At 57.3% G+C, this 13,591-nt stretch overlaps 2 protein-coding genes across 10 annotated transcripts in view; one reads left to right on the top strand and one right to left on the bottom strand.

Annotated features, from left to right (window-relative positions):
* The window catches only part of ANKS3 (ankyrin repeat and sterile alpha motif domain containing 3), a 36,628-nt gene extending 27,185 nt beyond the window's left edge, over positions 1–9,443 (top strand). For 2 of the 5 annotated variants that reach the window (XM_064362410.1, XM_012448219.3), the window contains 11 exons: positions 868–1,002; positions 3,835–3,975; positions 4,529–4,638; positions 4,902–5,066; positions 6,818–6,942; positions 7,055–7,196; positions 7,342–7,514; positions 7,851–7,936; positions 8,469–8,552; positions 8,855–8,941; positions 9,061–9,443. In XM_064362410.1, coding sequence (XP_064218480.1) covers positions 868–1,002; positions 3,835–3,975; positions 4,529–4,638; positions 4,902–5,066; positions 6,818–6,942; positions 7,055–7,196; positions 7,342–7,514; positions 7,851–7,936; positions 8,469–8,552; positions 8,855–8,931 — 1,238 coding nt within the window. In that variant the 3' untranslated portion in view covers positions 8,932–8,941; positions 9,061–9,443. Of the gene's footprint in view, positions 1–867; positions 1,003–3,834; positions 3,976–4,528; positions 4,639–4,901; positions 5,067–6,817; positions 6,943–7,054; positions 7,197–7,292; positions 7,515–7,811; positions 7,937–8,468; positions 8,553–8,854; positions 8,942–9,060 lie in introns of those variants that run through there. The other 3 variants (XM_064362413.1, XM_064362411.1, XM_064362412.1) reach the window with 3 other exon arrangements.
* A 554-nt stretch (positions 9,444–9,997) lies between these two features.
* Positions 9,998–12,236, bottom strand: NUDT16L1 (nudix hydrolase 16 like 1). Of its 5 annotated transcripts, none has more exons than XM_012448221.2 (3): positions 11,931–12,236; positions 11,582–11,842; positions 9,998–10,874 (listed from the first exon to the last, which is right to left on the bottom strand). In XM_012448221.2, exons 1-3 carry the CDS (start codon positions 12,189–12,191, stop codon positions 10,653–10,655), a joined length of 744 nt encoding a protein of 247 aa, XP_012303644.2. In that variant the 5' UTR covers positions 12,192–12,236; the 3' UTR covers positions 9,998–10,652. The 5 variants fall into 5 exon arrangements, with proteins under 5 accessions (XP_012303644.2, XP_012303643.2, XP_064218491.1 ...); XM_012448220.2 differs by having other exon boundaries at positions 11,512–11,842; positions 11,931–12,126; XM_064362421.1 differs by having other exon boundaries at positions 11,512–11,836; positions 11,931–12,126.
* Positions 12,237–13,591: the final 1,355 nt, after the last annotated feature.

Here is a 13,591-nt window from a genome sequence, read left to right as displayed (position 1 = left end):
ATCTCTTAAAAGTAGAATTGGACCAGAGCCTTATATGAATCAAATATGAAAAACTGAAAAGCTACAAAATAGTAAAAGCTCTGGGTTGAGCTCTGAAAGGTCAGACTAGGTAGTGATATGAAAGAATTAATAATCATAGCAAACATATGCCATGCTTTAGAAAATACAGAATTCCTTAAGAAGTTGTTTCCAAAGGAAGGGATCTGGAAAAAAAGTTGTGACTGATATTACCATATTTTAATGAAGAGATGAATTTTAGTTATTCCTTCAACTTACAACAAAATTATTTCTGATTATGAACAATACAGGCTTTTTATGAATTTGCAAACCCCAACAAAGAGATAAGAATGAAACTCCTCACTGGACTTGGTGGCTTAAGCCTGTAATCCTAGCACTTTGGGAGTCCCAGGGGGCAGATCACCTGAAGTCAGGAGCTTGAGACCAGCCTGGCCAACATGGCGAAAGTCTATCTCTACTAAAAAAAGAGGAAAAAAACATTAGCAGGGCATGGTGGCGTGCACCTGTAATCCCAGCTACTTGGGAGGCTGAGGCATGAGAGTTGTTTGAACCCAGGAGGTGGAGGTTGCAGTGAGCTGAGATCACACCACTGCACTTCATCCTGGGGGACAGAATGAGGCTGTCTCAAGAAACAAAATTAAGCTCCCCATTCTCACTAACTTTGCAGCTCCCTGTGGCCCACTGGAGCAGCACCCCAGCCTATGTGGGCATTTCCCAAAAGTGATGTCCTGGCAGATACCCTCTCCTTAATAAAACCTGTGATAGTTACTTTCTTTGAGTTTACTCTGAGGATTAGTAAATGAGTCCATCACTGAACAGACTGTCTTAATCTTGGTGTTTGACCTACAGAAAAATACGAAGATCTGAGTTCTTCTGATGAGTCCTGCCCTGCTCCTCAGAGACAGAGGCCGTGCCGGAAGAAGGGTGTCAGCATCCACGAGGGGCCGAGAGCGCTGGCCAGGATCACGGGCATCTGTCGCTATGGTGAGTGGCCCGCGTTTCTCTCTGTTACTGCATACCAAGATTCTGTGTTGGCAAGAATGGAATAGCTCTTAGGCTCCTGAAACATGGGTCCCTGGACCTCAGGTGGCAGCAGGACAAGTGGCCCAGGCTTTCATGCTCAGGGAGAATCAGGATTGAGTCCAGTGATGGAAATGCATTGGTCATGAGCTCATTCTGGTTTTTTGCTTTAACTCCTTGAGTTTCCTTTTCATTTGTTAAATTTAGGAATAAATTTAACATAGGTGGGTTGGCTCATACAGGGAGGATGCAAAGTGTGTGAAGTTCCACTTCTCTGCCCTACCCATACCAGCTGGGTTGTGTGCGCTCTCAGGGGCAGGCAGGCCCAGCTGTTTTCCTAGGGTGATGGAGCTGAGCTCGTACCTTCCTGAGAAAGGGCGCACTTGGGGTAAAGAATCCTAGCATTCGGGTTTTCAGATCTCAAGTTTATTCTCAGGTTGTCAGCCCCATAGTGTTAAGTGTTTTGCTCTTGGGGAGTGCCAGGGGCTGTTTTTAGGTGAGTTGGGTTTGGTACCCACTCTCTCTTGCTGAGCTCAGACTGAGCTTTGAGTTGTATCTTCTTTTGATGGCTGTCACCCACCCATGGCCAGGCCAAGGCTGCTGGTCTCACAGGCCTCGTGGCTGGTCCCTCGCAGGAGCAAGGCCTCTTTGAGGCCAGTACTTGGAATAGTCTGACTTGCCCAGTGAGAACAGACAGTGTTTCAGCCAAGGGTACATGAATCACTGGATTCCCTTCTAAGACTCCAGGAAGAAGCAGATGTGCAAACTTCTGTCTTCCCAAGCCTGGGTGTTGGGTTGGGAACTGGAGCCCCACCTTCTCCCATCGTCCTGGGAGGGGCGGTTGACTGGGCCACTGGGAAGGCCTCTCTCCAGCTGCTGGCCACCTCCCACCACAGCAAGAGGGCCCACCTGTGTTCCAGCCACTGAGCTGTGAGCACTGGCTCTGGGACACTGGGCTGGTCATTCTGAGCAGCAGTGTCTCTTCCTTCTGAAGGATCCCGGGCACCTGCTGCAGCCTGAGATGTGGTGGGGGGAGGAAGGAGGGGTTTCATCCTGGGCTGGGATGGTAATTTATCTGTATAGCCATACAACAGATGCTTTATCAAAATAATACATGTCTGAAGCTGTTTGTGTGCAGTTCTTTTTATGTATCCACAGAGCAGCGATGATGGTAGTGGTCTCAGGTGTGGTATTTCAGAGGATTTTTTTTTTCCTCTCATACCTTATGAAATTTAAATTTTCCATAAGTGCATATATTCTCTTTGCCAGTAATTTAAAAAATTTGGGGCTGGGCACCGTGGCTCAGGCCTGTAATCCCAGCACTTTGGGAGGCCAAGGCAAGGATCACAAGGTCAAGAGATTGAGACCATCCTGGCCAACATGGTGAGACCCCATCTCTACCATAAAATACAAAAATTAGCTGGGCATGGTGGCACGGGCATGGTGGTACGTGCCTGTAATCCCAGCTACTCAGGAGGCTGAGGCTGAAGAATCATTTGAACCCGAGAGTCGGAGGTTGCAGTGAGCTGAGATCTTGTCACTGTACTCCAGCCTGGCAACAGAGCGAGACTCTGTCTCAAAAAAAAAATTGAAGGGCCAGGTACAGCGGCTCATGCCTGTAATCCCAGCACTTTGGGAGGCTGAGGCAGGAGGATTGCTTGGGCCCAGGAGTTGTGAGACCAGTCTGGGAAATGTAGGAAGACCCTATCTCTACAAAAAATTTTGAACATGAGCCAGATATGGTGGCCCATACCTGTAGCCCCAGCTACTTGAGGCTGAGGTGGAAGGATTGCTTGGGCCCAGGAGATCGAGGATATAGTGAGCCATGATGGTGCAACTGCACTCCAGTCTGGATAATAGAGCAAGACCCTGTCTCAAAAAAATTTGGAGGGGAATGATAAATAGCGTGTGCCGATTGTAAATACTTCTCCGTAACTAGGAAAATATGTAAAGAAGAAGGTAAGTTCCCCATGGTCCTACCAACCAGTCTTTTGGGTTTTTCTGAGACAGGGTTTCACTGTCACCTAGGCATGATCATAGCTCACTGCAGGCTTGAATTTTGGGCTCAAGTGATCCTCCTGCCTCAGCCTCCCGCATAGCTGGGACCACAAGCATGTGCCACCATGCCTGGTCAAGTCAGTCTTTTGATGTGAATAAATGTGCTTTCTTTGGAGAAGGGGCAGGGACAAAACTGGAGTGAAACTGCCTGGTATGCATGCCTTTTTCTGCTTGGTTTTAGGGGGAGGTAGAGCTAGGTAATTTCATATTATTGCTGTTAATTTTTAGCCCAAGGCCTTTTTCCTTCCTGCTTAGCCAGATCTCTTTCTCACTGCGGTTGACTGACCTGAGGAGGCCTGCCTGTAAGGGCCTATGGTTAAAAGAGATTACAGGGACATAAAGATACCCAGTCAGTGGGCATCTGTGTGAGGTCATTAGATACTTCCTGCTAAAAGGAACATCTGGTCAGGCATCTGTAAACACAGCTTACCATTTTGTACGTTTTCTCCTTGAAAAAGAGGTCGTGCGGTGCAATGGAGATGTCCCAGGCTTGACCCAGCTGCCACCCCTGACCCCACCCGGAATTTGCCTGAACCACTGACTGACCCAGAGTATCTTTCCCACCACACACCACAGATACAGCCATGCCGGGTTGCAGGGGCAAGTGGATGAGGTGATGGCTGGGAAGTCACCTGCCTCCATCCTGGGCCTTGGCCTCTGAGGAGGTATGGGCATCTGGAACCAGAAGCAGCTTCACTTTGGAGTTCCCTGGGCTTATGGCCCCCATTCTGTACACAGAGCAGGCACCTCTCCGCGGCTATGTCACCTTCAACAGCAGTGGTGAGAACCCCTTGGAAGAAGAGGGCCTCTGCTGCCGGGATGTCACCTCCCCCATCAACGAGCGGGACATAGAAAGCAGCAGCAGCAGCAGCAGTCGGGGTACGTGTGCCCCACCCCGTTCAGCCTGTGGCTCAGCCAGGTCTCCTGTGTGCCCATCTTACCTACCCCCCTGGCCTGCCGCTGGGGCACAGCCATCCAGCAGAGGACAAGGAAGGGCCAGATGTGGACAGCCCTGGTTCTTGTGAGGAAAGGGAGAAGCTTCGGGTCCAGCAGCCCCGTGCAGCTTAGGGGAGCCATTCCACACCAACAGGTTGAGCCCCTTGCTTGGGAGCCCACTGAGGCTTTCAGGACACACTCCACTAGGAATGTCTGTTAGAATCACAGCTCTATGCAGCAGCTGTTGACAAAGTGCCCACCTTGGGCCAAGCATTGCTCCAGGTGCTTGGGATTTAGCAGTGAACAAAAAGACAGAAGCCCTGCTGGTCTGTATAGAGGGGAGGTTTTGTTCCAGGCAGCCTGAAACAAAAGGAATCAACCGCTGCACGCGCCAAGGAATGCCCTGGCTGAGGCAGCTCAGCCTGGACCCAGGGCACGCCCACGCACAGTACCTTGGTGAGGCCTGCAGGCGGACGCCCTGTCTTCCCGCCCTCAGAGGGACATGGTTTCTGTGCCAACCTGGGGCCTGTCAGGAGCAGCAGCAGCAGCGAGGGCCTGGCCAGAGCCCAGGGGCTCAGCAGCGAAGCTTCTGTGGAGAGCAACGAGGTGCGGACTCTTTCTTTCTTGGTCCCCTATAGCGGTCCCTGGCGTCGTGAGGGTGCCTAACATCCCCCAGTCACTTTAAGGTGAGCACATGTGTAACAAGCACGTGCTTCGTGTGTGTGCTGGGCTGGGACATGCCGTGGACACAGCCTGGGTTCTCAGACTACAGTGAATGGCACTGGAAGCCCCTGCGTGGTGGGTGGGACGTTCAGGAAGGCTCTCAAATCAACCTGCGTGCTCCTTCAAATACATGCCTCTTGCTGCAGGACTCGGATCACGCCTGTAAAAGTTCAGTTCGCAGACAAGCTAAAAGTTACATGAAGACTAAGAATCCTGACAGCCAGTGGCCGCCCTGCCCTGGGACTGACAGGGGAGCCTTTCCCCCCGAGTCCAGGCCCCAGACTCAGAGGACACCCTACTCAGGACCCCAGGTAAGACCACTTGTGAAATTGGCGGTTACACTCAAGAGACGGCACTTAGTTTCTGAGTATGAGGCATGTGTTGTGTATATGACATGCCAGCCGCTGCTGGGAGAACAGAATGGCAGTGGCATCCCTGTGGCCTGACAGCCTCCACAGGCTCACAGCCGGCTCCGTGGCTGGCGGCCCAGCTGCAGGACTCCCACTCCATTCCTCGCCACAGGAAGGACCTGTGTCCCTGCTTTCCTTACTGGAGTTGGCCTCCCTGAGCCTGGGGAGAAGAAAAACGCGCCTGGCCTGAGAGCTGCCTACGGGAGTCAGTGACAGGATGTGGTGGAAGCAGAGACAGGGATCGCACTCAGCTTGTGCTCAGTGACGGTTACAGTGGCCACCATCCTCATCCTCCCTGTGGTCCGTCTGACCGCACATTACCTAAGGGATACAGGTGTGGTTCACAGCTCAGCTGTCTCACCTGTGTCTGTTGTGTTCTGCCCTGTGCGGGCACAGAGAGGAGAGGCAGAGGGAAGATCTGGCTATTTGTTTTTTGTTTTTTTGAGGTGGAGTTTCGTGCTGTCCCCCGGGTTGGAGTACAGTGTCGTGATACCAGCTCACTGCCACCTCTGCCTCCCAGGTTCAATCGATTCTCCTGCCTCACCCTCCCAAGTAGCTGGGATTACAGGCAGCCACCACCATGCTCAGCTAATTTTTTCTATTTTTAGTAGACATGGGGTTTCACCATGTTGGCCAGGCTGGTCTCAAACTTTTGACCCTTGTGATCCGCCCACCCTGGGCCTCCCAAAGTGCTGGGATTACAGGCGTGAGCCACTGCACCTGGCCTGGCTGGTTATTTGTTGAGGCGCTGGCTTTGCTGCTGAGTAAAGCCTCGGATTTGCTGGCTTCTCCTTGCAGCCCCGGCTCAGTGTAGGTGCCCATCTCAGGCCTGTCCGCATGCCCTGAGTGGGGTCCAGTCAGGGTGGTGTCCTAAGTATGTTTTTCTCAGAAAATAGTTTGAGGAAAATGGCCGAGTAATAACCTTCGAAAATTTGTTCCTCCATTAAATGCAACAATAAACTTTCAAAAGTAGGGTTTCTGGAGTTGAAAAGTAAATGAAAATATCACTAGATGGGCTCAACAGCAGATTTGAGCAGGAAGAAGAATCAAAACTTGTGAACACAGGTCACCTGGTATTTTGCCTGAGCAACAGAGAATGAGTGAAAAAAATGAAGAGAAACCTGTGAGTCCCTCAAGCACACCGATGACGTTCCAGAAGGAGAGAAGAGCAGAAACAACGGGTGAGAAACAGCCTGACCACCCCAAGTGGATCAGAAACATGGATCTTATATCCAGGGAGCTCCGTGAACTCGGACAGGTGAACTCAGAGAACAACTGTGCTTAGACAAGTCAGAACGTCCGACACTGAGACTCTTGCACGAGAGAGGAGCATTCTCTGCGCGCAAAGCATCGTCCAGATCAGCAGCTCCATCGCCCCTTCACAGAACTGAGCCTGGGATGAGGCGGCCGGTGTCTGGTCATGGACACACAGTGCCCCAGGTGGAAGACCATAGTGTGAGGATGTGCCTGCTGCGACACCCGGCCCTGCCTGAGGCACCGGAGTAGCGGGGGACAGCCTGGCTGCTGCACCAGCACACAAGGCACCATCTTGGTGTTGAGCTGGGGCAAGCGGTGGGGCTCCGAGCAGAGGAAAATGGCTCTGCTTCGTTGTAGGTCACTACCTCCCCAAACCCATCCCCTGTGCCCGCCAGGACCTGGCCGCGCTGCTGGAGCAGATTGGCTGTCTGAAGTACCTGCAGGTGTTTGAGGAGCAGGACGTGGACCTCCGCATCTTTCTGACTCTCACCGAGAGCGACCTGAAGGAAATTGGCATCACGTGCGTCCAGAGGGGCTGCTCTGGCCCTCAGCCTGGGGTTGGGGCAAACTTCCTGCCCACCTAAGTTCCCTTGGGAGGCTGAGGCATGTCGTGGTCGCGTTGTCCCCTGCAGGCTGTTTGGGCCCAAGAGGAAGATGACGTCTGCCATCGCCCGTTGGCACAGCAGTGCCCGCCCGCCTGGGGACGCCCTGGAGCTGGCCTATGCCGACCGGCTAGAGGCTGAGATGCAGGAGCTTGCCATCCAGCTGCACAAGGTGAGTGGCTGTGGCTGGAGGGCGGGGCAGCACCCCGGAGTTGGCCCCAGCTCTGACAGAAAAGGCAAGCGCTATGTGGAGGGGTTCCACACATAGGACAGGGCTGGCTTGCGCAGGCACCTCCCAGCCTCCATGCCCCCTGCAGCGCTGCGAGGAGGTAGAGGCCATTCGGGGCCAGGTGTGCCAGGAGCAGGAGCTGCGGGCCGTGGTGGAGAGCTGTCTGCTGGAGCAGGACCGCGCCCGCGAGGATATCCAGGCCCAGCTTCGGGAGACGTGGGCCCTAGCCCGGGATGCTGCCCTCATCCTGGACCAGCTGCGGTGAGTGGCTCTGAGCTGCCCTGGGCTGGGTCTCCGGTGGTCACCCCTGGCATCCTTTTTTCCTGACTTTGTAACTGAGAGGTGGATTTCAGGGCCTGGGGCCACCATCCAGGCCTTTGCTTCCTGCAGGCAGACGCAGGCAGTACTCGGGGCTGGCAATCTGCATGGGTTTTCCTCCTGCTCCTTAGTGCAGCTTCATGTGGCACTGGCCCACCCCTTAAAGGCCAGCTGCAGTGACAGACAGGGCAGAGACCCTCCCTCCCCTTGAAGGTCTGAGTTGGGGGCTCTGCATTTCAGGCCTCTGCCCTCACCAGCACTTGTTCCTGTGTCTGGCAGAGCCTGTCAAGCTGAACTGTCAGCCCGAGTGAGGCGGGACCAGCCCCCTGGTGCAGCCACCCTGGGCCCAGCCCTCCCGCCGGCTGGTAAGAGCGGTGGCCTGGCTCCACACTGGTCGGAGGGGAAGGCAGGGAGCCCTGAAGCCGGGTTTGACCCAGTGGGCTTGGTCTGGTTCTCAGGCCAGCAGCCACTATCCCGGGTCCCTGTGTGCACATGACCTCAGAGTCTAGGGAGAGGGAGCCCTGGGGATGAAAGCCCACTTCCTCACCTGTGACAGGAAAACTGTCCCCCAGCGGTGGGAGGCACTGGAAAGACCCTGTGCCGTGACTGTGCTGTGCTGACACCTCCGGTGACTTTGCAGCCTCCAGCCAGGGCCCAGACCCAGGCCCCCACCAGCACAGCTTTGTATTCTCTTGTGGGGCTGAGCGGGCTTGGTACTTTCCTCAGCCCATGGGAGGAAGGGCTCCCCAGCCTCGGCCCTCTGAGGTCGCTTAGACACAGGCAGGCAGGCAGGGAGGTTCTGATCCAAGGAGGGTCTCCTGCTTGCATGGGCTCAGGATAAAGAGGCAGGGCCTGTGGAGACACAGATCCCCAGCTAACTAGGTCTCTGCATCGCAGAATCCAAGGGGTGGCAAGTGTCCCTGCAGGCCATGACCCTCCCCGAGCTGTCAGGAGCCCTGGAGGACCATGTTCGTGAGATGGGTGAGTCTCCGGGGACCAGACTTCACTGAAGACTGAGAACCCCTTTTGTTTCTGAGTGAGGCAGAGGGGCCCCTTTCCAGGGAAAGCAGGTTTGAGTCCCTCTACCCCCAAGGCTGCCCTTAGGGCCGGGGCCATGATGGCTAAGGGGCAGGTCACAACCTGAAGCTCAGAGCCCTGGGCAGCACCACTCAGCCCCACCCAGCCCCACCGAGCCTGGGCCTGAGAGGCTCAAGGTCGTCCCTCCTAGTGCCCTGAGCCTGCCACCCAGACTTGCCAAGCATGGTATCTGGTCACATCCTCAGGACAAGCACTGTGCTCAGTGACCCAGAGCCTGGAGAAGCTGCAGGTGCTGAACGGGAAGAAGTGGCGGGAGCCCTAGCCCTCGGCTGGTGAGTGTCTGGCAGTCTGGAGCCCACACGTCGGGAGCAGTAGGGCCTGTCTGGGCAGCTGCAGGTGCACCTACACACCCACCTGTCCCCTCCCTTCTCACCAGGGCTTTTTCTTTCAGAATCTGACGTTGGGTGATTGGTCCACCCTGAAGCTGTGTGCCAGGGAGTGAGGAAGGCAGTGAGCAGGTGGCTGCCATGGGCAGCGCAGGCCCAGGCAGGGCCAGAGGATCAGGCCCCGGGAGCAGCCAGCAGACAGAGGCAAAATGGGAGCTGCGGCCCTGGCTGGGCAGCTTGGGCCAGCACTGAGGCGGGACAAGGAACTCACCCCGAGCCTGGCGGTGAGGCCAGAATGCATGGGCTGCCCTGGCCCCGACCAGGCAGGGCTCTGGGGGAAGTGTGTCCATACACACACACAGGTGCCAAGTGAGGTGTGACCTTAGGGGTGAGGACAGGGCACCTGGAAAACACCATTTGTTGGAAAATAAAATTTTAAGATCAGCTAGTGAAGGTCTCAGTTCTGGTTACATGACATGTGGCACTGGCCCATGTGGTGCCTTTGCTCCTGGAGCCCACGTGACTGAGACAAGGTTTTGAGAGCCAAGCCCGTTCCCAGCCTGCATAACACAGGGCCTCCCCCGACACACCGCCTGCACACGGAGCTCTGTGAAGACGCCGGGAGCACTGCCTCCCTCCCAGGCATGGGCTGTGAACATTTTCCGACGGCACCACTGGAGTCTGTCTTTCCAGGCGTGAGGCTGTAGGCTCCCACGGGTGATGGCTCTGTGTTGCCTTCTGCACAGTAAGCGTGCACTTCAGGGTGTCCCCTGAAGCTGCTTGCAGACAGATGATAGATAGATAGATAGATAGATAGATAGATAGATAGTGGGGACAGGTGGGTTTTCAGAGCAAAGCAGGTCAGCCCAGGTGGAGCCAGGACCGGGAGTCTACCCTGAAGGTCTGGGCCCAGAAGCCCCAACCGGGCTGTGCCCAGCACACGTGCTGGGAACCCCTCTCCTGGGCCCAGCCTAGGGCCTCCATCCAAAACCAAAACACAGAGCAGCTGAGGAGTGACTTTATTGTCTTCTTCTCTTGCCACAGATCCATACATAGCTGGGCCCCCAAGGCCCTGACTGTCCCTGGGAATCAAGCCACGTGGGGCAAAGCTACTATGAAACCTCACCCACAGTTCACACGTGGTGAAAGAGAAAATCGCAAAGTAAATCCAACAACAAACAAAATTAATTAACAGTATTAACTTCCTACCCCAAGCTGGCTCTCCCCTAGGCCCTAGGCTGGCTCAGGAAGGAACGAACTGACCTAGACAAGGCATCCTCCACCCACATATCCTATATCTTCTGAGTGGTCCAAGAACTGTGCACCTCCCCCGTGGGAAATCAATCAGGCACTACCTGGGCCTCCATCAGTGGCAATGAGATGCACACAAAGGAGGGTCTGAGCCCCGGGAATGAAAGCATCCTGAAGCTGGAGAGGCAGACCCAGTGTGCCCAGACCACCCTGCCCAGCCTGAGAGGATGGGCTGGGTTCCAGCTGGCCTGGCCACTACCTAGTGACTGCTTGGGACAGTGGAGGTGACAGGAGGCCCACTCGCCCCAGACAGTCAGAAGCAGGGCACAAACACTCTACAAGCCACACTTGGCAGGAATTCCCAGCCTTCTAGCCCAGGGGAGGGTGCCAGCAGACCAGGCCGCCCTCAGGAGGAGGCCGGGAGCAGCTTCTCCAGGGCCTTCTTCTGCTTCTCGGTGGCCGCAGCCAGGGCCTCAGCCAGCTTCTCCTCGGGCATCATGTTGAGCACCTTGAGGGCAAAGAGGAGCTGACACTTGGCTGTGCTCACAAAGGCGTTGCTCAGGAAGTTGGGGAAGCCTCCGACACGATCCTTCTGGGTGTACAGCGGGACCCGCACGAGGCCCAGAACCTGCACAGACAGGAAGGAGGGCTTGGGGCCAGGCCCACCACGAGATGGCACCCCTGGCAGGAGGGGCCTCGAAGCTAGGAGGCCAGGGCATGAACAGCCAGCTTTGCCAAGTTTAATGGGAGACCCAGGCAGGGCCTGGCAGAAACCAGCCAGCTCCCTCGGAGGAGTACAGCCCCCTCCTCAAGCAAGTGTGGAGACTCACCCCATGCACTCCTGCCTGGTACCTGGACCACCCCCCAGGGTCCACACCCCATGCTCCCCGCCCACCCAGCGAAGCCTGAACACCCCGAGTCCAACCCTTCCAGACCACAACACACAAATCCAAAGAGTCTTCACGCCCCCCTGAGGTTCCCAAGTTTTAACGACCCCCTCTGTGCTCGTTTCCCAACTCCCCAAGCAGGCCCCACTCCCACATCCCCTCCTCCCCACCGATCCCACTCCCCACTCCCAGGATTGGCAATGGCAGGCAGCAAGGCAGATGTAACACAGCCCTGAGGGAGCCCCAGCCCCGGCCCCGGCCCTTACCCCCGCTCCTCCTTTCCCGACCCCCCAGCCCCAGACCCCTCTCCCCAACCCGTTGCTGGAGACAGCGACACCCGACCCAGCCCGGCCAGGGGACCCTCAGGGGACGTGTTACCCATCGGTGCCTTCCACGGGGCCAGAGCCAAACCCCAGGGCGGGGGGCGGGGCCCGGACGGAGGCCCCACCTCCAGGCCGTGGTCGCGCGAGTGCACCGCGCTGATCTCCACGGCGTGCAGCTGCTCCAGCGTCAGCTGTCGCGCGTACAGATGCGCCACGACGCGGTGCGGGCCCTCGGTCAGGTGCGAGCTCAGGTAGTCGGCCTCGGTGAGGCGCAAGCAGCCCAGGCCCAGGCCCAGCACCCGGTTCAGGCCGTCCTCCAGCGACCAGAAGCGCCGGTCCACGAAGCCCCCGGGGAAGCCCAGCAGCCCGTCGAAGCGCATCTGCATCTACAAGGGAGCGCGGGTCACCGGCGCTGGAATGACGGACGCTCCCAGCCCAGCCCGCGCCCACGCCTGGGCCCGCGCTCGTTCTCACCAGCACCGAGAAGCGCATAGGGATGCGGCCGAAGAGCTGCCCGGGGTTGGCGGCGTACAGCATGGCGTGGCACGAGTGGCTCCAGCCGGGCCCCAGACGCATCGCCTCTACCCGGCTGATCTGCTTCAGCTCCGGAACCGCCGCGGTCGACATCTTGGCACTGACCCCGTCCCCGCCGCTGCCACTTAAGAGCATGCGCGAGCCCTCCCCGCTGCACTCTGCCAATCCGCCGACGGCCGCGCCCCCGGGTCCCGCCCCCATGCCAATCGCCGGCGTGCCCCAGGGCCGAGCGCCGCGCCGCGTCGTTGAGGCGCAGGGGGCGATGCGCGTCAGCCGTCACCCAATAGTCGCACACCCCGGGCGGCGCCCCGCCCAGCCGCCACCCAATAGCCGCGCACCCCCAGCGGCGGACCCGCCTCCGACAGGAGCGCTAGGTCGACTGCTCGGTGCTATCGTTGGGTCAGCGTTCACACTGTAGGCGACACACATCTTCATGGGCGCCCCAAAGCTGACACCCGACAATCCCTGCGGTTTCTCTACCCTGGATAGCGCCGATCCCCTTGCACTCACCCGTTTCTCCCCGGGGCCTGACCCGGCCCTCCGGCCCCGCCCATTCGCAATGGCGCTCTCGGCACAACCACGCTAGCCAGCCACGCCCCGGAATCTTCCTCCGCCAATGCCCCGCACTCAAGCCCAGAGGGCGACGACCCTCGTCTGCCACCCACGACAGCTGTCCCGCTCTGGCCACCCTGCTAACCGGCCCGATCCAGGACAGCACCGGGAGCAGGGCCTGGGAGGGCTTGAGTACCCTAGTCCCCGAGTCCAGGATCAGGGCGGAGGACCAGAAACTGGGGCTCCGTGGACCCAGCTTGCTGGACAGAAAGTGACTTAAATTCCGGGGCTGGCGCTTTCCAGCATCCTCCAAGCCGGGCACCCTGTGCCAGGTGCTGTGCGGGGGGAAGCGGGGGAGGGAAGAGGGGTTTCCCGAATTTACGATGAGGAACTTGGGGCTCAGAGAGGGACAGAACTTGTCTAATTGCACCCAGCAGTTGGTGACAGAGGCAGGATTCCACCCCAATTCCACAAAGGCCTGAGGTACTTACCCTGTATCTGTACTGGAGAAGTCGAAGTCTCTGGGGAGAGTGAGGTCCCCCGAACTCCACGATGGCTAGGCTCACCTCACCAGCAGCAGGGCCCACTCCTCCCGACCCGGGAAATGGATTTGCTGAGCACAGCCCTGGGAGAGCTGTGCAGTGAGGCCAAGCTCGCAGGCACAGATAAAGCTGCCTTGAGTGGAGCCAGACAGGAGAGAGGTGGACAGAGGGTGGGCACTGGAAACTCACCTGTTAGGTCCATGGTGGCGTCAGATGTGAAAAACAAGGACCTAGAGAGGACACCTCTCTCTCTTGCTGTGGCCACCAGTGAAGGTGGTCACACAGGTCAGCTGCAGCCAGCAGGGCAAGCCCCGATTCCAGGGTAAGCGACCATGTTAGAAGGCGAGAGGGCAGTGAGGGGAAGGGTCCTCCCACCCAAAGAGGGCCTGACCCTTAGACAGCCAAGCCCAGCCAGAGACCCAGAGCCCGGGGTCCTTGAGACTCATGGGCACTGGAAAGGAGGCTGCTGTTGCTCCAGCCCCTCCCTGACACCAGACACCAATAATA

Source organism: Aotus nancymaae, unplaced genomic scaffold, assembly GCF_030222135.1.
Source record: "Aotus nancymaae isolate 86718 unplaced genomic scaffold, 86718_ANA_hifiasm-v0.15.2.pri h1tg000049l, whole genome shotgun sequence".
Lineage (NCBI taxonomy): Eukaryota > Metazoa > Chordata > Mammalia > Primates > Aotidae > Aotus > Aotus nancymaae.
This window is presented reverse-complemented; position numbering and strand designations above follow the sequence as displayed.

Coding starts and splice junctions, on each gene's coding strand:
- NUDT16L1 (XM_012448221.2), bottom strand. CDS start 12,191: ATGGGGGCGGGACCCGGGGGCGCGGCCGTCGGCGGATTGGCAGAGTGC. Junction 11,843..11,930: donor CTATGCGCTTCTCGGTGCTG/GTGAGAACGAGC, acceptor GCTCCCTTGTAG/ATGCAGATGCGCTTCGACGG. Junction 10,875..11,581: donor CGCGCGACCACGGCCTGGAG/GTGGGGCCTCCG, acceptor CTGTCTGTGCAG/GTTCTGGGCCTCGTGCGGGT.